Genomic DNA, 24989 nt, shown 5'->3' with positions numbered 1-24989 from the left:
CGGATATTGCAAGAGAGATCCACTTTGGGATTAAATTTGCAATTTGGGTGGAGCTGGTGGGAATATGGAGTAAGTATAGGGGTGATTCTGCAAATTTCAGAACTATTTCAGTCAGGGAGGTGGGTTTCGAGAAATTACAAATTGACCCCTACTTGGGGGCATTACCGGTTTAGAGACAAATATTACAAATGGTATATAATAAAGGGCCAAAACTATAAATATCCAAAGTTTATTATAAATAATATAATAAATTAAAGTTTTCTTAAATCGTAAATCGTAAAATTTGATAGATTTGTTGGTATTGAAGATTTATTTCTACATTTGAATCGGCCTAGGTATGAATGAAATAAATCGTACGATTTGAATCTTAAATCATAAGATTTTAGGCTCGGTATTGCAATTTTTCGTAAACGAGTCACACATTGTTACAACCGAGGAGGAGTTGAAGTCGGCTGCGTGATGTGGAGGATATTTCGGATATTACAAGAGGGGTCCACTTTGGGGTCAAATTTGCAATTTGGGTTGAGCGGCTATGAAGATGGAGTAAGTATAAGGGTGATTCTGCAATTTTCAGAACTGTTTCAGCAAGAGAAGTGGATTTCCATAAATTACGAATTGAACCCCACTTGGGGGGCATTTCCGGTTTAAGGACCAGAATTAAAAATGGTGTATAATATAGGGACCCAAAGAGTAATCATCCCAAGTTTATTATAAATATTATAATAAATTAAAGTTTGCTTAAATTGTAAAATTTGATCGATTTGTGCTATTGAAGATTTATTTTATCATTTGAATCGACTTAGGTATGAATGAAATGAATCGTACGATTTAAAGCTTAAATTATAAGAGTATAGGCTCGGCATTGCGAATTTTCGTAAATGCGTCACACGTGATTACAGTCGAGGAGGAGTTTAAGCATGTTGCTTTCGTGGCGGATATTTGCGATATTGCAAGAAAGACCCACTTTGGGGTTAAATTTGCAATTTTGGTGAAGCTGGTGGGAAGATGGAATAAGTATAGAGGAAATTTTGCAAATTTCAGAACTGTTTCAGTCGGGGAGGTGGGTTTCAAGAAATTACAAATTGACCCCCACTTGGGGGGATTTACCGGTTTAGGGACAAAAATTACAAATGGTATATAATACAGGGGCCGAAACTGTAAATGTCCGAAGTTTATTATAAATAATATAATAAATTAAAGTTTTCTTAAATCGTAAATCGTAAAATTTGATAGATTTGTTGGTATTGAAGATTTATTTCAATATTTGACTTGACCTAGGTATGAATGAAATAAATCGTACGATTTGAATCTTAAATCATAAGATTTTAGGCCCGGTATTGCGATTTTTTGTAAATGAGTCAGACATTGTTACAGCCGAGGAGGAGTCGAAGCCGTTGCGTTGGTGGCGGATATTTCTGATATTGCAAGAGCGATCCACTTTGGGGTCAAATTTGTAATGTGGGTAGAGCGGCAGGGAAGATGGAGTAAGTATATGGGTGGATCTGCAATTATCATAACTTTTTCAGGTAGAGTGGTGGATTTCTAGAAATTACAAAATTGACCCCACATGGGGTGCATTTCTGGTTTAAGAACCAAAATAAAAAATGGTATATAATACAGGGACCAAAATTGTAAATATCCCAAGTTTATGATAAATAATATAGTAAATAAAATGTTTCTTAAATCGTAAATTGTTAAAATTGATTGATTTTCTGGTATTTAAGATTTATTTTAACATTTGAATCACCTTATGTATAAATGAATTGAATAGTGAATCATAAGATTTTAAGCTCGGTATTGCGAAATTTCCTAAGGGAGTCACACACGATGACAGTGAGTATGAGTCGAGGCACGCTGCGTTGGTGGCGGATATTTCGGGTATTGCAAGAGAGATCCACTTTGGGGTCAATTTTGTTGTTTGTGTGGAGTGGATGGGAAGATGGAGTAAGTATAGGGGTGATTCTGTAATTTTCAGAAATGTTACAGCCAAGGAGGTGGATTTTCATAAATTACTAATTGACCCCCACTTGTGGGAAATTGTCGGTTTGAGGACCAACATTAAAAATTGTATATAATATAGGGACCTAAACTATAATTATCCCAACTTTATCATAAATAATATACTAATTTAATTTTTCTTAAATCGTAAATTGTAAAATTTGATCGATTGTTGATATTTAAGATTGATTTTAACTTTTGTATCGACTTAGGTATAAATGAATTGAATCGTAAGATTTGTATCGTTAATCATAAGATTTAAAGCTTGGTAGTGCGAATTTTCGCAAACGAGTCACAAGCGATTACAACTGAGGAGGATTCGAAGCATGCTGCGTTGCTGGCAGATCGGATATTGAAAGAAAGATCCACCTTGGTGTCAAATTTGCAATTTGCGTGGAGCGGCTATGAAGATGAAGTAAGTATAGGGGTGATTCTGCAATTGTCAAAAATGTTTTAGCAAAGGAGGTGGATTTCCATAAATTACTAATTGACCTCTACTTGGGGGCATTTCCGGTTTAAGAACCAAAATTAAAAATGGTGTATAATATAGGGATCCAAACAGTAATCATCCCAAATTTATTATAAATATTATAATAGATTAAAGTTTTCTTAAATCGTAAATCATAAAATGTGATCGATTTGTTGATATTTAAGATTTCTTTTAGCATTTAAATCGACTTACGTATGAATAAATTGAATCGTAAGATTTGACTCGTAAATCATAAGATTTGAGGGTCGATATTACGAATTTTGTAAGAAAACTTTAATTCATTATATTATTTATAATAAATTTGGGATAATTAGAGTTTTGGCCCCTATATTATATATTTTATTTTAATTTTGGTCCTTAAACAGGTAATGGCTCCCCAAGTGGGGGTCAATTTGTAATTTCTGGAAATCACTTTGTTATGCAAAAGAAAATATAAAATAGTCTACTAAATCTTGCAAAAGAGAATATTAAGTTATTGCAAAAATCCCATCACATGATGATGACTTTGGAAACAACAATTTGGTATTTTAGCCCAAGCACGATAATAGCACCATGCTCATCTATTGAAATCTCAAATTCTGGATAAGTTGTGCAGTTCTTAGACCTGCAAGTATAAATTTATTCATGTAACAGACTTTTTATGTAAGAAAAATTAGAACATTAACTATAACGCCCAAAATCTAAGCATATATTAATCATGCGAACGCAAATGGACGAAGACAACAACATTCAAAGACCAAATAATACGTCTACAAAAAACTAAATCTGAACTGGGGTTCGTTTATTTTAATTAAATCCGTAAAAAAAGAATACGATATATTGATAAAAATGTGATCTTTACCTCAGCTTACGAATAATAGTTCCAAGTGTAAGCAAACTACGGTTAATATGACAGCCTTCTTTTAACCTTGTGCCAGCTGATAACGATTGAGATGCTCGTTCACTTCCAGCCAAATCGACAAAATTCTGTCGATAAAATTAATTTCCGATTAAAAAACATTAAATAATGTTATACAATTATTTTTTTGTTATTAGATAAATTCCATACCACAGCAGCTGTAAGAGTGCTCGCATTGTCCGTTCCTAAAAAGTCACGAGAACAGCTTTCAATAGTCTGCGACAAACCACATTGTTCATTAACAAAAGTTATTGAATAAATAAACAATAAATTAAATAAAATCACAATATACCAATCTAATAATATGGTGGGATCTCGAGCTCATTTCATTAAGCGACGTTTCTCCAATTTGTCTTTGAGCTGCAAGGATTAACAATATTCATAAATGATTATAAAGAAAAATAAGATATTTTTCCCCTTTAAAACGGTCATATGTAGTATAAGATGGTACATATTTTTTTAATTGTGTACCGTACCGTAGTATCATCAGAGAAAAAACCAAATGCATGAACAATATAATAAATTTGCTGGCAACAAATTGTAGGTGGCTAGTAGAGGTGGTCGTTGGGCAGAACCAGCAGACCCTCCTCTAATAAACACAGTCTTGAAGCCCCTTTTACGGGGCAATTTGCAAATCTGAAACTGACCCACCAAATTAGAATCAGAACTACAAAAATTCTAAACGAAAACAAAAGAAAAAAGCACAGACATGATAGATATGTAATTAGAATCAGTACGCTTAACAAGGATTTAACATGAGTTTTTCAGTAAATTAATGAAAGAAAATTGAAAGAATCAGTAAAACAAGTAAATTTAGTGTCCAATGCATATCTCTTTTTTTTACTGAACTCCAAAAGTTCTGAATTTTTTCCAACAATATATCAGTATTTTCATATATAAATATAATGTATTTTAAATCTAATTAATGTAAATAAAAATTTAATATTATGTATAAAATATCAAATGACATGATAAAAAAGCAAATTAATTCATGGAGAGAGAGAGAGTAAAATAGGTTTAAAAAAATTATTTTATTGCATTGAACTGAGAAAACAGTGTAAAAAATTGAGATGACAATCAAGAAGCAAGGGTGACACTTGGTCAGCTATCTACAGCACAAGCCAATATATCTCTATAATCGCGCGATATTCTCAACGAGTCGTAAACCTCTCCATTGCTGCTCTTTTTGTACTCGAGCAACAAATTCGAATGGTCAAACGCAGTCAACTTCACAAATCCGTAATCGGAATCTCAGAAAAGACTCCACCTTGGTGTGAAAGTCGAGAAATCCGACAGGCTGGCACCTCCTCCTCCAGCCACCACGTGTATGGTTCCGTTTAAGCTACCCTTGTAATAATGCTTCTCGTTGCTCGTACATATGTTCTACACCAACAAAAGAGATAAACGGTCAATTGTATTAAACGATTTCGATTTGATGAGAAAATTTGAGAAATAGATTCTCCACTTACCTTTTTCACAGTATAATGTCAATCGTATTGGTTTGTAAAAAATACGGAAATCGTAAATTGGAAAGAAAAGAATTGTTCTGAAATTGGAAACTTTCGAATTGAATCGGCGGAATGGTTAAATATAGTGCAAAATACATAATAATATTGATATTAGAAGTGTAATTTCCAGGGGGGCAAACGGAATTTTTCAAAATATTTTTGGAAATTGAAATCTAATGTGTATTCCAACCTCGTTTCAAAACAGAAATCAAAAAAATCGGAAATCGGAACTTTCGGAATGCAGAATGAAAATATTCTTCCAAAATCGGAATTTTTTGGATCGGATTTATCAGAATCAGCAGAAAATGGAATAAGAGATTAAATTAAAACTTATTACCTGGTAAATAGGACAAGTCCGTTCGTAACTGTGAGCGTGCCCGTAAAAAGCAATGTCAACTTTATACTTCTGCCATAGTTTTTGAAGGTCGTCTCTTCCCATTGGTTCAGCAAAGGAGCCCTCGTTTGCGTAAAAATCTGTGACACCCCCTAGTAATCGTATAGCAAACCGAGAGGGTTTGCCATGCACGGAAGCTTTAAAGGTATTATTTAAGTATTTGGGTATGTGGGTAGACTCCAAGGGGTTTAGTGAACCGATTACATATTATTATTATTATTATTATTTTTTTTTTTCTTTGAGACTTAGAATTTAAAGACGGAGTCGGCTTCGGAAGATATTTCGGCGAAGTGAATTAGTGGGAGGGTGGAGTATACGGCTAACTACCCAATAATTTCGTAATATCGACTTTTTAAGTGGTGTCACCTTGATAAAACATAGAAAAAGGTTAAAGTCCATAATTAAAACTACATATTAATAAGTGGGCCATAGTTTAACAAAAGGGACCCATATTCGGAGGACTTAGTCTCCTTTACCACGGATAATAATACACATGAGCTACTATAGAAACAGTAATTGTCCTAAGGACAATATACACAAAAGATAGCACTACAAGCAAAATAAGTAGATCCTCCATACGAACCAAAAACCCGGAGTCGGCCTCTCGAAACTTCGACTAGTCCAATCCGGTGGAGTGAGTAGTACTAGTACCTGCAAACGGAGAATATCTATATGAGCTAACAAAGCTCAGTAAGGTTATCGAAAGATACCGAGAATTTAAAATATAGTCATACTACATATACTATATAATAATATCACAAGTACAACAACATTTAACACAATTTACATGTCTAGGACATATAATTCATTAACTATAGAAACGTTTTTATCGGATCCGATGAGAAATCAACTTCTTTACTTAGAACATGAGAAGATTATTCTGAGCCCGTTTTGGTGGAATCAAACCACCCAACTGTAGTATCTATGGTTGGAATACCGGCCCCCCGTATCCTTTCTCATCTTTTCTAAGTATTTCATTAATCCCCCAATTTATTTTATTTAATTACAAAAAGGCACGACCGAAGTATTTAGAATTTCGGTTGAGTACATAAAGGTATCAATATTCCACAATAACCCATAAGAAATATAAAAGCCACAAAACATCACAAATATCAATCAAGTGACAATTAAACACATATTTCACAAAAGATTAACCATTATCAAATTGTGTACTCACGCATACTCACCCAAGAATATAACACAAACCTAATAAGGATCAACCTATCTTCTATCTTTCCTTAAGCTACTTAATTTCAATTAAATTCTAGGATCAAGGAACCATATTAGTTTTGGAGGTTTCGGGTATTCAGCACAACACCCCTGAACTTTTGAAAATTACAGTTCTGCCCCCAAAGTTCAAGACTCACACATGCAATATACTCTAAAGTTCAAAAATTCATACTTTCATGAAAATCGACCCTTAAATTAACTGAAATTCAGATTAATGCAGAAAACTCAGTTATAAGTGATTTGATGCAGAATTTCCGGAAATTACATAGTTCACCCTAGCTTCTCAAGATCTAGACATGCAAGACCTCTGAAATGCACAAATTCCATTTTCTAGTAAAACCCCTTAAAAACTGAATATTACCCTTTACTAGATGCTGGAAAACAGACCTGGAATTCTAATTGGAATCAATTTCTCGAAAATTACAGATTTACCCCAAAACTCTTTCAAATTACACATGCAACAACACTATGATTTCTAAATCTACTTTTTCATGAAAAATCCCCAAAAATCCGAAATCTTTATTCAAAATATGCAGAAAACGAAATTAAGATTTTAATTTATGCAACAACTTTGAAAATTCCATTTTCCACCCCAAAACTTTTAGATCCATACATGCAAGGCCACTAGGAGTTCAAAAATTACTTTTTTCTTAAATATTTTCCTAAATCTGGAATTTCAGTTCAATAAATGCTAAAAACCATCTTTGAAAACTTATATGGATCTGACTTCTCACAAATTGCAGATCTGGCCCGAAAGTATGCCGATTTACACATGCAACCCCATAACTTTTCCCAATTTAATTTCTTCACAATTTTCGAAATAACTGAAACTTCTATGAAGGTAATCAACTCAAATCTACCATTTAAGACCTCTGATCATACATGCAATAACATAAATCATATGAACTAACAAAAAGAAACAAGTAAATGCAAGAATTAACACAAAAACAAGAATTAGGGGTGTCTTTTAATTAATTTCGAAATTTATTCTTGATACTTTGATACCTCCATTTGCAGCAGGGATTTCGATTCCTTACCTTAAAAACAGAAAGGAAATAAAAGGCTAGATGAAGAGGGGAAAGGTTCTTGGGAACCTTCAAAGAAAAACCGAAAGTTAGAAGGGGAAAAACGAAGAAGAAAGAAGAGGTGGAAGAACTTGGGATGGCAGCTTCTTACCTTCTTCAAGCTTGCAGATTTAGCCAAGCTACCTTAATGTGGAATGACACGGTGTAGATTTCAAGGTGAGAAGTGTTCTCATTCGTGAAGGGGCACCATGTATTTATAGTGTTCTTGGAGAATTCAAGGGCAAGGGTGAGATAGGGAATTCTCATTGTTGGTTTGAGAAGTATCTTGCTGATTTTGGGGGTGGTTCGAGCTTTGGTGGAGCTGCTATCAATGGTGGTTTCGGTGGTTTGAAAGAGGAAAGAACAATGAAGAAGGAGAGGGGTTTGGGTGCAGCCGAAATGAGGGGGAGAGAGGGACTCTTGACCTTCTAATTAAGCATGCTAGAGATGGAGTGTAGGATTGGGTTAATAGGGGTTAGGCTAGGCTTAGGATAATCATTTATTTATTTTCTAATTATTTAATAATCCACCCCTAATTATATACACATACACGGCACACACATATATATATTCATATATATTATATATTATGGTAATTTCTAATATGCATGCAAAATTTCCGAAACACATAGGCACATTAGGTCACGTAATAAATTTGATATCTAATAATTCGGATATCAATAATTCACGTATAGCCCTATTTTTGGTAAAATTTAGTATTTACGTGACTAGAGGTTTTATTATCGTGTTTTGAACACGTGGGGTGTTACAATCTTCCCCCCTTTAAAAATTTTGTCCCCAAAATTTGTTACCTGTCCCGAATAATTCGGGATAGAGACTTCTCATTTCTGATTCGCGTTCCCATGTAGCTTCTTCGGGTGTGTGGTTGTGCCACTGCACTTTGACTAGGTGAATCTCGCGGTTTCGGAGTGTCTTGGTTTTGGAGTCGAGAATTCGGAGGGGTTTTTCTTCGTAGGAAAGGTTCGGATTTAGCTCAATAGGTTCGGCCTTGAGAACGTGTTCGGGGCTGGGAATGTATTTGCGAAGCATGGAGACGTGGAATACATTATGGATTCGGGATAGGTTAGGCGGAAGTGCTAGACGGTAAGCGCGACTGCCTATTCTTTCGAGTATTTCGAACGGTCCGATATATCGCGGAGATAGTTTGCCTCGGTTTCCGAATCGCAAAATTCCTTTAAAAGGGGCTACTTTTAGGAATACTAAACTTCCGACTTCGAATTCCAAATCTCGCCTCCTATTATTAGCGTAGCTTTGTTGTCGGTTTTGGGCAACTCGCATATTTTCTCGGATGTCTCGAACTAGATTCACCGTTTGTTGAACTAAGTCGGGTCCGAGAAGTTTTCTCTCTCCAACTTCATCCCAGTAAAGGGGAGATCGGCACTTGCGTCCATAAAGTGCTTCGTATGGCGCCATTCCGATTGATGATTGGAAGCTATTATTATACGCAAATTCGATCAACGGTAGCCGAGATTCCCAGTTGCCTCCAAAGTCGAGTATACAGGCTCGAAGTAGGTCCTCTAGGGTTTTGATTGTACGTTCCGACTGGCCATCGGTTTGGGGGTGAAAGGCAGTACTGAACGATAATTTGGTTCCAAGAGTTCCTTGCAAACTTTTCCAGAACTTCGAGGTGAATCGTGGGTCTCGATCCGAAATAATAGCCGTCGGAATCCCATGGAGTCGGACGATTTCTCGCATATAGAGTTCTGCGAGTTTTCTAGGCTAAACGTCTTGCGGATTGGAAGAAAATGGGCCGATTTGGTTAGCCCGTCGATGATTGCCCAAATTGAGTCGAATCCGCGCTGGGTCCTTGGGAATCCTTGAACAAAGTCCATCGTTACCACTTCCCATTTCCATTCGGGAATTTGGTTTGGTTGAAGTAATCCTCCGGGTCGTTGGTGTTCAGTCTTGATTTGTTGGCAGGTGAGGCATTGGGCAACGAATCGAGTTATATCATTTTTCATTCTCGGCCACCAATATAGTTTCCTCAAGTCTTGGTACATTTTGGTTGATCCGGGATGACAGGTATATGTAGTCTGATGCGCCTCGGCTAATATGAGCCGTTTAATTTCGGCATCGTCGGGAATGCAAGTGCGGTTTTGGAATAGGAGAAATCCGTCTTTGGAAATTCGGAAATTAGGGTTTGCTTCGAGATTTGTGCGAATCTTCTGAAGTTGGGGGTTCTGATCTTGAGTTGTCCTTACGCGGTCTCGGAGATCTGATTCCACCACTAGGGCGTTCATTGACTTCCGACTAAGAGCATCTGCCACCACATTCGCCTTCCCGGGGTGGTATAAGAATTCGCAGTCATACTCTTTAACCAGATCGAGCCATCTCCGCTGCCTCATGTTTAATTCCTTCTGTGTGAAGAAATACTTCAGGCTCTTGTGGTCGGTGTACACGGTGCACTTATCGCCGTATAGGTAGTGACGCCAGATTTTTAAGTGCAAAGACTACTGCTGCGAGCTCCAGGTCGTGAGTTGGGTAATTCTTCTCGTATTCCTTGAGCTGGCGAGACGCGTAAGCTATCACTCTTCCGTTCTGCATAAGTACAGCACCTAGTCCGAGTTTGGATGCGTCGCTATAAATCACAAATCCTCCGGATCCTGCTGGTAGTGACGGAATTGGAGCGGTGGTCAAACGCTTCTTTAGTTCTTGGAAACTAGCCTCGCGGTCTGGGGTCCATCGGTAAGTGACTCCTTTCTTTGTGAGTTGAGTGAGGGGTGATGCGATTTTTGAAAAATCTTGAACGAATTTGCGGTAGTATCCGGCTAAGCCAAGGAACTTCGTATCTCCCTTACATTCTTTGGAGTTGGCCATGTTGAGATTGCTTCTATTTTGCAGGGGTCGACGGAAAGTCCTTCGGCAGAGATGATGTGGCCAAGAAAAGTGACTCGGGATAGCCAAAATTCACATTTACTGAACTTGGCGTAGAGTTGATGATCCCGGAGTGTTTGAAGTACTATTCGTAATTGGGAGGCATGTTCTTCTTGGGTTCTGGAGTATATAAGAATATCATCGATAAAGACGATGACAAACTTGTCGAGGTACTGATGAAAAACTCGGTTCATAAGATCCATAAAAGCTGCTGGGGCGTTGGTTAATCCAAAAGGCATTACTACGAATTCGTAGTGGCCGTACCGAGTTCGGAATGTTGTCTTAGGAATATCAGCTTCTTTGACTTTCAGTTGGTGGTAACCTGACCGAAGGTCGATTTTGGAGAAGACGGATGACCCTTGGAGTTGGTCAAAGAGATCGTCGATGCGGGGTAGCGGATATTTATTCTTTATGGTCACCTTATTCAGCTCTCGATAGTCGATGCAAAGGCGGAAAGATCCGTCTTTCTTCTTAACGAATAGTACCGGGGCTCCCCATGGAGAGTGACTGGGGCGGATGTAACCCTTATCGAGTAATTCTTGAACTTGATTCTTCAATTCTTTGAGTTCCACAGGAGCCATGCGGTACGGAGCCTTCGAGATTGGTTCTGTTCCCGGAATAAGATGAATTTCGAATTCGATTTCGCGATCGGGCGGTAGCCCGGGTAGGTCATCGGGGAAGACGTCGGAGAATTCTTGGACAACGGAAAGTTCGGACATCACCGGTGGAGGTTTTGAGCTAGTCTCCAGAAGGTCGACTAGGTAGCCGATATGTCCCTTGTTGATGAGTTTGGTGGCTTTGATTGCGGATATTATGGGAATTAGAGTCTCGGCGTCGCTTTGAAATTCTAAGAGGGTGTGATTTGGGAGAGAAAAGCTTACGGTTTTTAAGGCGCAGTTGATTTGGGCTTTGAATTTGGTCAACCAATCCATTCCCATTATGAGGTCAAAATTTTCGATTGCTAAGATGATGAGATCGAACCCCATGGGTTGGGATTGAATTTGAATAGGGCAATCCTCCACTATTTTGTCGGTGATCATTTCTTCGCCCGAGGGCATAGAGATGCGATATTCGTGGCTTACTCGAGTTGGTACTAATCCCAGACGTACGCACACATTGGTGGAAATAAAGGAGTGTGTAGAACCAGAATCAATCAAAGCATACACGGGTTCTCCAAGAATAAGGACGGTACCTGCGATCATCGTCGGATCTTGACGAACTTGCTCTCGGGTCATGGCAAACGCGCGGCCGGGGACTCGAGTTTGAGCGCTGGGGCAGTCTCTCGCCTTATGGCCTGGCTTTTTGCATCGAAAACACAATTCGGTGTCCTTTACGCAGATTCCAAAGTGAGCCTTTCCGCAGTTCGAGCAAGTTGGCTTGGTCGTCGGTGTTACCGGTCTAGGGTTTGGACTCTGGACCTTCTTTCCTTTGAATTTATGATTCCCAAAGTTGGCCTTCTTCCATGGTCGTAGTGTGGGTGGTTGGGATCGCTTCCCTTGCTGAATTTCATTTTCGTCTTGAGCAGCCGTTAGTGCCTTGTCCACCATTTGGCGAAAGGTAGTGGCGTCGGACATGCGGATGTCCCTTCGAATTTCGGGTTGTAAACCCCTTGTGAAGTGATTTTTCTTTTCCTCAACGTCCTTGGCGATGAATGGGGCGTACAGGCATCCTCGCTCGAATAACCGAACGTATTCGGTCATGGTAAGATCCCCTTGGCGGAGCTCCAAGAATTCCTTGAGTTTGTTGGCCCGGACGTCCTTGGAAAAGTATTTCTCGAAGAACTGGACCTTGAATGCTTCCCATGACAAGTTCTCGAGTTCAACACCTTCCTTAGCTCCTTCCCACCAGTTCCGGGCTTCGTTGCGAAGAAGAAAGAGGGCACAGTGCACCCGTTCACGGTCATCCATTTGCATGTAATCAAAGATCACCTCCAAGGATTTGATCCACTCCTCGGCTACGACCGGGTCGGGATCACCGTGGAACTCAGAGGGCTTCATACGGAGGAAACGTTTGTATAGGCTTTGGGGGTTTGGCTGAGGCGTAGGTGGGGTGCGTTGGCTTTGAAGGAGTTGTTGGATCTGGTCATGATGATTTTGCGCTTGTTCGCGGATAAGGTTTGAGAGACCGAGAATAATGTTAGCGGTGTCCGGGAGATTATTGGCGGTGGCGGTGTTCCGAGATGGTCTTCCTGTCATGTCTTAGTGTGTGTGTTGCAAAAATAATTTTTAGAACAACAGAAAATAATATAAAACACAAGTAAGCATATAATTACCGGACAGACTGAGTCTTCTTGCTTCGAGGTTTCCGAATTCCGGTTCGATGCTCGTATAAAGTTTCTACAATTTTTGCTCTGATACCATGTCTGTGACACCCCCTAGTAATCGTATAGCAAACCGAGAGGGTTTGCCATGCACGGAAGCTTTAAAGGTATTATTTAAGTATTTGGGTATGTGGGTAGACTCCAAGGGGTTTAGTGAACCGATTACATATTATTATTATTATTATTATTATTATAATTTTTTTTTTTTTCTTTGAGACATAGAATTTAAAGACGGAGTCGGCTTCGGAAGATATTTCGGCGAAGTGAATTAGTGGGAGGGTGGAGTATACGGCTAACTACCCAATAATTTCGTAATATCGACTTTTTAAGTGGTGTCACCTTGATAAAACATAGAAAAAGGTTAAAGTCCATAATTAAAACTACATATTAATAAGTGGGCCATAGTTTAACAAAAGGGACCCATATTCGGAGGACTTAGTCTCCTTTACCACGGATAATAATACACATGAGCTACTATAGAAACAGTAATTGTCCTAAGGACAATATACACAAAAGATAGCACTACAAGCAAAATAAGTAGATCCTCCATACGAACCAAAAACCCGGAGTCGGCCTCTCGAAACTTCGACTAGTCCAATCCGGTGGAGTGAGTAGTACTAGTACCTGCAAACGGAGAATATCTATATGAGCTAACAAAGCTCAGTAAGGTTATCGAAAGATACCGAGAATTTAAAATATAGTCATACTACATATACTATATAATAATATCACAAGTACAACAACATTTAACACAATTTACATGTCTAGGACATATAATTCATTAACTATAGAAACGTTTTTATCGGATCCGATGAGAAATCAACTTCTTTACTTAGAACATGAGAAGATTATTCTGAGCCCGTTTTGGTGGAATCAAACCACCCAACTGTAGTATCTATGGTTGGAATACCGGCCCCCCGTATCCTTTCTCATCTTTTCTAAGTATTTCATTAATCCCCCAATTTATTTTATTTAATTACAAAAAGGCACGGCCGAAGTATTTAGAATTTCGGTTGAGTACATAAAGGTATCAATATTCCACAATAACCCATAAGAAATATAAAAGCCACAAAACATCACAAATATCAATCAAGTGACAATTAAACACATATTTCACAAAAGATTAACCATTATCAAATTGTGTACTCACACATACTCACCCAAGAATATAACACAAACCTAATAAGGATCAACCTATCTTCTATCTTTCCTTAAGCTACTTAATTTCAATTAAATTCTAGGATCAAGGAACCATATTAGTTTTGGAGGTTTCGGGTATTCAGCACAACACCCCTGAACTTTTGAAAATTACAGTTCTGCCCCCAAAGTTCAAGACTCACACATGCAATATACTCTAAAGTTCAAAAATTCATACTTTCATGAAAATCGACCCTTAAATTAACTGAAATTCAGATTAATGCAGAAAACTCAGTTATAAGTGATTTGATGCAGAATTTCCGGAAATTACATAGTTCACCCTAGCTTCTCAAGATCTAGACATGCAAGACCTCTGAAATGCACAAATTCCATTTTCTAGTAAAACCCCTTTAAAACTGAATATTACCCTTTACTAGATGCTGGAAAACAGACCTGGAATTCTAATTGGAATCAATTTCTCGAAAATTACAGATTTACCCCAAAACTCTTTCAAATTACACATGCAACAACACTATGATTTCTAAATCCACTTTTTCATGAAAAATCCCCAAAAATCCGAAATCTTTATTCAAAATATGCAGAAAACGAAATTAAGATTTTAATTTATGCAACAACTTTGAAAATTCCATTTTCCACCCCAAAACTTTTAGATCCATACCTGCAAGGCCACTAGGAGTTCAAAAATTACTTTTTTCTTAAATATTTTCCTAAATTTTGGAATTTCAGTTCAATAAATGCTAAAAACCATCTTTGAAAACTTATATGGATCTGACTTCTCACAAATTGCAGATCTGGCCCGAAAGTATGCCGATTTACACATGCAACCCCATAACTTTTCCCAATTTAATTTCTTCACAATTTTCGAAATAACTGAAACTTCTATGAAGGTAATCAACTCAAATCTACCATTTAAGACCTCTGATCATACATGCAATAACATAAATCATATGAACTAACAAAAAGAAACAAGTAAATGCAAGAATTAACACAAAAACAAGAATTAGGGGTGTCTTTTAATTAATTTCGAAATTTATTCTTGATACTTTGATACCTCCATTTGCAGCAGGGATTTCGATTCCTTACCTTAAAAACAGAAAGGAAATAAAAGGCTAGATGAAGAGGGGAAAGGTTCTTGGGAACCTTCAAAGAAAAACCGAAAGTTAGAAGGGGAAAAACGAAGAAGAAAGAAGAGGTGGAAGAACTTGGGATGGCAGCTTCTTACCTTCTTCAAGCTTGCAGATTTAGCCAAGCTACCTTAATGTGGAATGACACGGTGTAGATTTCAAGGTGAGAAGTGTTCTCATTCGTGAAGGGGCACCATGTATTTATAGTGTTCTTGGAGAATTCAAGGGCAAGGGTGAGATAGGGAATTCTCATTGTTGGTTTGAGAAGTATCTTGCTGATTTTGGGGGTGGTTCGAGCTTTGGTGGAGCTGCTATCAATGGTGGTTTCGGTGGTTTGAAAGAGGAAAGAACAATGAAGAAGGAGAGGGGTTTGGGTGCAGCCGAAATGAGGGGGAGAGAGGGACTCTTGACCTTCTAATTAAGCATGCTAGAGATGGAGTGTAGGATTGGGTTAATAGGGGTTAGGCTAGGCTTAGGATAATCATTTATTTATTTTCTAATTATTTAATAATCCACCCCTAATTATATACACATACACGGCACACACATATATATATTCATATATATTATATATTATGGTAATTTCTAATATGCATGCAAAATTTCCGAAACACATAGGCACATTAGGTCACGTAATAAATTTGATATCTAATAATTCGGATATCAATAATTCACGTATAGCCCTATTTTTGGTAAAATTTAGTATTTACGTGACTAGAGGTTTTATTATCGTGTTTTGAACACGTGGGGTGTTACAATCTTCCCCCCTTTAAAAATTTTGTCCCCAAAATTTGTTACCTGTCCCGAATAATTCGGGATAGAGACTTCTCATTTCTGATTCGCGTTCCCATGTAGCTTCTTCGGGTGTGTGGTTGTGCCACTGCACTTTGACTAGGTGAATCTCGCGGTTTCGGAGTGTCTTGGTTTTGGAGTCGAGAATTCGGAGGGGTTTTTCTTCGTAGGAAAGGTTCGGATTTAGCTCAATAGGTTCGGCCTTGAGAACGTGTTCGGGGCTGGGAATGTATTTGCGAAGCATGGAGACGTGGAATACATTATGGATTCGGGATAGGTTAGGCGGAAGTGCTAGACGGTAAGCGCGACTGCCTATTCTTTCGAGTATTTCGAACGGTCCGATATATCGCGGAGATAGTTTGCCTCGGTTTCCGAATCGCAAAATTCCTTTAAAAGGGGCTACTTTTAGGAATACTAAACTTCCGACTTCGAATTCCAAATCTCGCCTCCTATTATTAGCGTAGCTTTGTTGTCGGTTTTGGGCAACTCGCATATTTTCTCGGATGTCTCGAACTAGATTCACCGTTTGTTGAACTAAGTCGGGTCCGAGAAGTTTTCTCTCTCCAACTTCATCCCAGTAAAGGGGAGATCGGCACTTGCGTCCATAAAGTGCTTCGTATGGCGCCATTCCGATTGATGATTGGAAGCTATTATTATACGCAAATTCGATCAACGGTAGCCGAGATTCCCAGTTGCCTCCAAAGTCGAGTATACAGGCTCGAAGTAGGTCCTCTAGGGTTTTGATCGTACGTTCCGACTGGCCATCGGTTTGGGGGTGAAAGGCAGTACTGAACGATAATTTGGTTCCAAGAGTTCCTTGCAAACTTTTCCAGAACTTCGAGGTGAATCGTGGGTCTCGATCCGAAATAATAGCCGTCGGAATCCCATGGAGTCGGACGATTTCTCGCATATAGAGTTCTGCGAGTTTTCTAGGCTAAACGTCTTGCGGATTGGAAGAAAATGGGCCGATTTGGTTAGCCCGTCGATGATTTCCCAAATTGAGTCGAATCCGCGCTGGGTCCTTGGGAATCCTTGAACAAAGTCCATCGTTACCACTTCCCATTTCCATTCGGGAATTTGGTTTGGTTGAAGTAATCCTCCGGGTCGTTGGTGTTCAGTCTTGATTTGTTGGCAGGTGAGGCATTGGGCAACGAATCGAGCTATATCATTTTTCATTCTCGGCCACCAATATAGTTTCCTCAAGTCTTGGTACATTTTGGTTGATCCGGGATGACAGGTATATGTAGTCTGATGCGCCTCGGCTAATATGAGCCGTTTAATTTCGGCATCGTCGGGAATGCAAGTGCGGTTTTGGAATAGGAGAAATCCGTCTTTGGAAATTCGGAAATTAGGGTTTGCTTCGAGATTTGTGCGAATCTTCTGAAGTTGGGGGTTCTGATCTTGAGTTGTCCTTACGCGGTCTCGGAGATCTGATTCCACCACTAGGGCGTTCATTGACTTCCGACTAAGAGCATCTGCCACCACATTCGCCTTCCCGGGGTGGTATAAGAATTCGCAGTCATACTCTTTAACCAGATCGAGCCATCTCCGCTGCCTCATGTTTAATTCCTTCTGTGTGAAGAAATACTTCAGGCTCTTGTGGTCGGTGTACACGGTGCACTTATCGCCGTATAGGTAGTGACGCCAGATTTTTAAGTGCAAAGACTACTGCTGCGAGCTCCAGGTCGTGAGTTGGGTAATTCTTCTCGTATTCCTTGAGCTGGCGAGACGCGTAAGCTATCACTCTTCCGTTCTGCATAAGTACAGCACCTAGTCCGAGTTTGGATGCGTCGCTATAAATCACAAATCCTCCGGATCCTGCTGGTAGTGACGGAATTGGAGCGGTGGTCAAACGCTTCTTTAGTTCTTGGAAACTAGCCTCGCGGTCTGGGGTCCATCGGTAAGTGACTCCTTTCTTTGTGAGTTGAGTGAGGGGTGATGCGATTTTTGAAAAATCTTGAACGAATTTGCGGTAGTATCCGGCTAAGCCAAGGAACTTCGTATCTCCCTTACATTCTTTGGAGTTGGCCATGTTGAGATTGCTTCTATTTTGCAGGGGTCGACGGAAAGTCCTTCGGCAGAGATGATGTGGCCAAGAAAAGTGACTCGGGATAGCCAAAATTCACATTTACTGAACTTGGCGTAGAGTTGATGATCCCGGAGTGTTTGAAGTACTATTCGTAATTGGGAGGCATGTTCTTCTTGGGTTCTGGAGTATATAAGAATATCATCGATAAAGACGATGACAAACTTGTCGAGGTACTGATGAAAAACTCGGTTCATAAGATCCATAAAAGCTGCTGGGGCGTTGGTTAATCCAAAAGGCATTACTACGAATTCGTAGTGGCCGTACCGAGTTCGGAATGTTGTCTTAGGAATATCAGCTTCTTTGACATTCAGTTGGTGGTAACCTGACCGAAGGTCGATTTTGGAGAAGACGGATGACCCTTGGAGTTGGTCAAAGAGATCGTCGATGCGGGGTAGCGGATATTTATTCTTTATGGTCACCTTATTGAGCTCTCGATAGTCGATGCAAAGGCGGAAAGATCCGTCTTTCTTCTTAACGAATAGTACCGGGGCTCCCCATGGAGAGTGACTGGGGCGGATGTAACCCTTATCGAGTAATTCTTGAACTTGATTCTTCAATTCTTTGAGTTCCACAGGAGCCATGCGGTACGGAGCCTTCGAGATTGGTTCTGTTCCCGGAATAAGATGAATTTCGAATTCGATTTCGCGATCGGGCGGTAGCCCGGGTAGGTCATCGGGGAAGACGTCGGAGAATTCTTGGACAACGGAAAGTTCGGACATCACCGGTGGAGGTTTTGAGCTAGTCTCCAGAAGGTCGACTAGGTAGCCGATATGTCCCTTGTTGATGAGTTTGGTGGCTTTGATTGCGGATATTATGGGAATTAGAGTCTCGGCGTCGCTTTGAAATTCTAAGAGGGTGTGATTTGGGAGAGAAAAGCTTACGGTTTTTAAGGCGCAGTTGATTTGGGCTTTGAATTTGGTCAACCAATCCATTCCCATTATGAGGTCAAAATTTTCGATTGCTAAGATGATGAGATCGAACCCCATGGGTTGGGATTGAATTTGAATAGGGCAATCCTCCACTATTTTGTCGGTGATCATTTCTTCGCCCGAGGGCATAGAGATGCGATATTCGTGGCTTACTCGAGTTGGTACTAATCCCAGACGTACGCACACATTGGTGGAAATAAAGGAGTGTGTAGAACCAGAATCAATCAAAGCATACACGGGTTCTCCAAGAATAAGGACGGTACCTGCGATCATCGTCGGATCTTGACGAACTTGCTCTCGGGTCATGGCAAACGCGCGGCCGGGGACTCGAGTTTGAGCGCTGGGGCAGTCTCTCGCCTTATGGCCTGGCTTTTTGCATCGAAAACACAATTCGGTGTCCTTTACGCAGATTCCAAAGTGAGCCTTTCCGCAGTTCGAGCAAGTTGGCTTGGTCGTCGGTGTTACCGGTCTAGGGTTTGGACTCTGGACCTTCTTTCCTTTGAATTTATGATTCCCAAAGTTGGCCTTCTTCCATGGTCGTAGTGTGGGTGGTTGGGATCGCTTCCCTTGCTGAATTTCATTTTCGTCTTGAGCAGCCGTTAGTGCCTTGTCCACCATTTGGCGAAAGGTAGTGGCGTCGGACATGCGGATGTCCCTTCGAATTTCGGGTTGTAAACCCCTTGTGAAGTGATTTTTCTTTTCCTCAACGTCCTTGGCGATGAATGGGGCGTACAGGCATCCTCGCTCGAATAACCGAACGTATTCGGTCATGGTAAGATCCCCTTGGCGGAGCTCCAAGAATTCCTTGAGTTTGTTGGCCCGGACGTCCTTGGAAAAGTATTTCTCGAAGAACTGGACCTTGAATGCTTCCCATGACAAGTTCTCGAGTTCAACACCTTCCTTAGCTCCTTCCCACCAGTTCCGGGCTTCGTTGCGAAGAAGAAAGAGGGCACAGTGCACCCGTTCACGGTCATCCATTTGCATGTAATCAAAGATCACCTCCAAGGATTTGATCCACTCCTCGGCTACGACCGGGTCGGGATCACCGTGGAACTCAGAGGGCTTCATACGGAGGAAACGTTTGTATAGGCTTTGGGGGTTTGGCTGAGGCGTAGGTGGGGTGCGTTGGCTTTGAAGGAGTTGTTGGATCTGGTCATGATGATTTTGCGCTTGTTCGCGGATAAGGTTTGAGAGACCGAGAATAATGTTAGCGGTGTCCGGGAGATTATTGGCGGTGGCGGTGTTCCGAGATGGTCTTCCTGTCATGTCTTAGTGTGTGTGTTGCAAAAATAATTTTTAGAACAACAGAAAATAATATAAAACACAAGTAAGCATATAATTACCGGACAGACTGAGTCTTCTTGCTTCGAGGTTTCCGAATTCCGGTTCGATGCTCGTATAAAGTTTCTACAATTTTTGCTCTGATACCATGTCTGTGACACCCCCTAGTAATCGTATAGCAAACCGAGAGGGTTTGCCATGCACGGAAGCTTTAAAGGTATTATTTAAGTATTTGGGTATGTGGGTAGACTCCAAGGGGTTTAGTGAACCGATTACATATTATTATTATTATTATTATTATTATAATTTTTTTTTTTTCTTTGAGACATAGAATTTAAAGACGGAGTCGGCTTCGGAAGATATTTCGGCGAAGTGAATTAGTGGGAGGGTGGAGTATACGGCTAACTACCCAATAATTTCGTAATATCGACTTTTTAAGTGGTGTCACCTTGATAAAACATAGAAAAAGGTTAAAGTCCATAATTAAAACTACATATTAATAAGTGGGCCATAGTTTAACAAAAGGGACCCATATTCGGAGGACTTAGTCTCCTTTACCACGGATAATAATACACATGAGCTACTATAGAAACAGTAATTGTCCTAAGGACAATATACACAAAAGATAGCACTACAAGCAAAATAAGTAGATCCTCCATACGAACCAAAAACCCGGAGTCGGCCTCTCGAAACTTCGACTAGTCCAATCCGGTGGAGTGAGTAGTACTAGTACCTGCAAACGGAGAATATCTATATGAGCTAACAAAGCTCAGTAAGGTTATCGAAAGATACCGAGAATTTAAAATATAGTCATACTACATATACTATATAATAATATCACAAGTACAACAACATTTAACACAATTTACATGTCTAGGACATATAATTCATTAACTATAGAAACGTTTTTATCGGATCCGATGAGAAATCAACTTCTTTACTTAGAACATGAGAAGATTATTCTGAGCCCGTTTTGGTGGAATCAAACCACCCAACTGTAGTATCTATGGTTGGAATACCGGCCCCCCGTATCCTTTCTCATCTTTTCTAAGTATTTCATTAATCCCCCAATTTATTTTATTTAATTACAAAAAGGCACGGCCGAAGTATTTAGAATTTCGGTTGAGTACATAAAGGTATCAATATTCCACAATAACCCATAAGAAATATAAAAGCCACAAAACATCACAAATATCAATCAAGTGACAATTAAACACATATTTCACAAAAGATTAACCATTATCAAATTGTGTACTCACACATACTCACCCAAGAATATAACACAAACCTAATAAGGATCAACCTATCTTCTATCTTTCCTTAAGCTACTTAATTTCAATTAAATTCTAGGATCAAGGAACCATATTAGTTTTGGAGGTTTCGGGTATTCAGCACAACACCCCTGAACTTTTGAAAATTACAGTTCTGCCCCCAAAGTTCAAGACTCACACATGCAATATACTCTAAAGTTCAAAAATTCATACTTTCATGAAAATCGACCCTTAAATTAACTGAAATTCAGATTAATGCAGAAAACTCAGTTATAAGTGATTTGATGCAGAATTTCCGGAAATTACATAGTTCACCCTAGCTTCTCAAGATCTAGACATGCAAGACCTCTGAAATGCACAAATTCCATTTTCTAGTAAAACCCCTTTAAAACTGAATATTACCCTTTACTAGATGCTGGAAAACAGACCTGGAATTCTAATTGGAATCAATTTCTCGAAAATTACAGATTTACCCCAAAACTCTTTCAAATTACACATGCAACAACACTATGATTTCTAAATCCACTTTTTCATGAAAAATCCCCAAAAATCCGAAATCTTTATTCAAAATATGCAGAAAACGAAATTAAGATTTTAATTTATGCAACAACTTTGAAAATTCCATTTTCCACCCCAAAACTTTTAGATCCATACATGCAAGGCCACTAGGAGTTCAAAAATTACTTTTTTCTTAAATATTTTCCTAAACTGGAATTTCAGTTCAATAAATGCTAAAAACCATCTTTGAAAACTTATATGGATCTGACTTCTCACAAATTGCAGATCTGGCCCGAAAGTATGCCGATTTACACATGCAACCCCATAACTTTTCCCAATTTAATTTCTTCACAATTTTCGAAATAACTGAAACTTCTATGAAGGTAATCAACTCAAATCTACCATTTAAGACCTCTGATCATACATGCAATAACATAAATCATATGAACTAACAAAAAGAAACAAGTAAATGCAAGAATTAACACAAAAACAAGAATTAGGGGTGTCTTTTAATTAATTTCGAAATTTATTCTTGATACTTTGATACCTCCATTTGCAGCAAGGATTTCGATTCCTTACCTTAAAAACAGAAAGGAAATAAAAGGCTAGATGAAGAGGGGAAAGGTTCTTGGGAACCTTCAAAGAAAAACCGAAAGTTAGAAGGGGAAAAACGAAGAAGAAAGAAGAGGTGGAAGAACTTGGGATGGCAGCTTCTTACCTTCTTCAAGCTTGCAGATTTAGCCAAGCTACCTTAATGTGGAATGACACGGTGTAGATTTCAAGGTGAGAAGTGTTCTCATTCGTGAAGGGGCACCATGTATTTATAGTGTTCTTGGAGAATTCAAGGGCAAGGGTGAGATAGGGAATTCTCATTGTTGGTTTGAGAAGTATCTTGCTGATTTTGGGGGTGGTTCGAGCTTTGGTGGAGCTGCTATCAATGGTGGTTTCGGTGGTTTGAAAGAGGAAAGAACAATGAAGAAGGAGAGGGGTTTGGGTGCAGCCGAAATGAGGGGGAGAGAGGGACTCTTGACCTTCTAATTAAGCATGCTAGAGATGGAGTGTAGGATTGGGTTAATAGGGGTTAGGCTAGGCTTAGGATAATCATTTATTTATTTTCTAATTATTTAATAATCCACCCCTAATTATATACACATACACGGCACACACATATATATATTCATATATATTATATATTATGGTAATTTCTAATATGCATGCAAAATTTCCGAAACACATAGGCACATAAGGTCACATAATAAATTTGATATCTAATAATTCGGATATCAATAATTCACGTATAGCCCTATTTTTGGTAAAATTTAGTATTTACGTGACTAGAGGTTTTATTATCGTGTTTTGAACACGTGGGGTGTTACAAAATCGGTGGAAGAATAACCGAGCACCCGATGCGCAATGAATATTAGACATGGTTGTTTTTGTCTATCTACCGATGCCAAACAGTGCTCGATAAATTTGTATTGTTCAGTTCCTTTTCTCCAATCATGTTCCGTGTCCGCTATACAGAAACGGAACATTCCATAGTCGGTCGAGTACCTACCACAAGAATATAGCTCTCGTTTCAAATTCGGTTAAATAATTACTATAACTTATTCTAAAAAAACGGTTCGTCAACTAATTATAGACTAAATCAATTTGGATATTTTTTTTTGCAAAATTTCATCACAATACACAAAATTGATCCGAAACATAAAATATTCGACGTACCAGAATTTAGCTCGATTTTCAGCAGGAACAAAAAACATAGTTTCAGCCAAGACACCACATTCTCCACCCGAAACCATGTTCCCATAAAACGAACCCGTTCCAGGCCAGTCGCGCTTGTGGTTGCCACTGCAGATATCGTAACCAACCACAACAATATTACATGAAAAAAAAATAAGGTTAAATTACGTGCATTATCATATCAACCAATTAATTTTAATTCCCTAAAAAAAAAACTATAATCCACCTGGCAATCATGTACGGTACTCTCGAAGAAATTGGCTCAACTTGAGAAGTGAACTGATCCCACTGCGAAAGATATCCATTAGCATAACATATATCTCCGATATGAAATACTATATCGTAATTCTTCAAATCGTCAATGAGCTGTTTTGTAGTGTTGAGGGAGCCTCGTTGAAAATTATTATACTCGTTCGAACCATCGGCTTCATCCTGCAGTTATAAAGTGAAGCAAAAAAAGAAGAAAAAAACGAACACTTCTTAATCACGTGACATTAATGTAAATTAAATTATAATAATCGAGTCGAACCTTTCCCATGTCACCAAAAATGATAACTCGTTGCACAGAGTTCTGACCGGGATACGGAGATGCTTTGAACTGGTAATTACCACTCCAGATATACGTACCGTTGAGCAATTTATGCCCCAATTTATACATCCCTAATCTCGGAACTTGAAAAAAAATAGATTCAATACAAATAAAGTACATAGAGTAACAGAAAGAAGAGGTCATTAAGTTAATGAGAATTCCAGGTCTATAAATCCTGGCGCTTGAACAAGTTCGCCCTAATTTTTTTTTTCACCGGGACTAAGTACAATTTCTACAAACATCTCAATAGCAAAAGGGCATTAAATTCAAATAAGCAAAACAGATACGAAAACCTAAACGAACCAAAATAAATCGTAAGAAAAAAACAGAAATATACGATAGACATGTTTTATTCACCGCCTCATCAACACCACATAATTGATAAATATTGGGTTTTCTTCATCTGCTACATCTGCTACAGTTAACACTATATCTATCAATAATCTATCTATCTATTTCACAAGCACATACCTTTGAGTGCAGCAGCAAAATCTTTGTGCGCCTTTTCTAGAGGAATTTTAGCCTGTACATAACATAGCAAATAATGATGCACAAATTTATAGTCTCATTTAAACGGAAAATAGAGAAGCAGATATTTTTTAATCGAAGTATATAACAGTGATACAACATGATACACTTAAACCCAATAAAAAAAATTCAAAAGTATCAACCTGTACTAAATAAACAAGCATCATTTTTTGATATAGAAGAGAACATG

The 24989-nt window shown here is 38.9% G+C and overlaps 1 protein-coding gene across 1 annotated transcript; it reads right to left on the bottom strand.

The window, feature by feature from the left end:
• Positions 1-2930: 2930 nt before the first annotated feature.
• Positions 2931-24966, bottom strand: LOC105973550 (putative inactive purple acid phosphatase 1). Its single transcript, XM_088825873.1, has 13 exons — positions 24943-24966; positions 24743-24794; positions 24212-24354; positions 23909-24114; positions 23665-23790; positions 23322-23493; positions 5232-5369; positions 4654-4769; positions 3863-4028; positions 3679-3746; positions 3537-3602; positions 3330-3454; positions 2931-3092 (listed from the first exon to the last, which is right to left on the bottom strand). The coding sequence occupies exons 1-9, from the start codon at positions 24964-24966 to the stop codon at positions 3935-3937; spliced, it is 1071 nt and encodes a 356-aa protein (XP_088681999.1). The 3' UTR covers positions 2931-3092; positions 3330-3454; positions 3537-3602; positions 3679-3746; positions 3863-3934.
• Between the last annotated feature and the right edge of the window lie 23 nt (positions 24967-24989).

Source organism: Erythranthe guttata, chromosome 11, assembly GCF_056151865.1.
Source record: "Erythranthe guttata isolate IM_541 chromosome 11, IM_541, whole genome shotgun sequence".
NCBI lineage: Eukaryota > Viridiplantae > Streptophyta > Magnoliopsida > Lamiales > Phrymaceae > Erythranthe > Erythranthe guttata.
The sequence above is the reverse complement of the archived record's forward strand: the minus strand, read 5'-3'. Positions and strand labels throughout refer to the sequence as shown.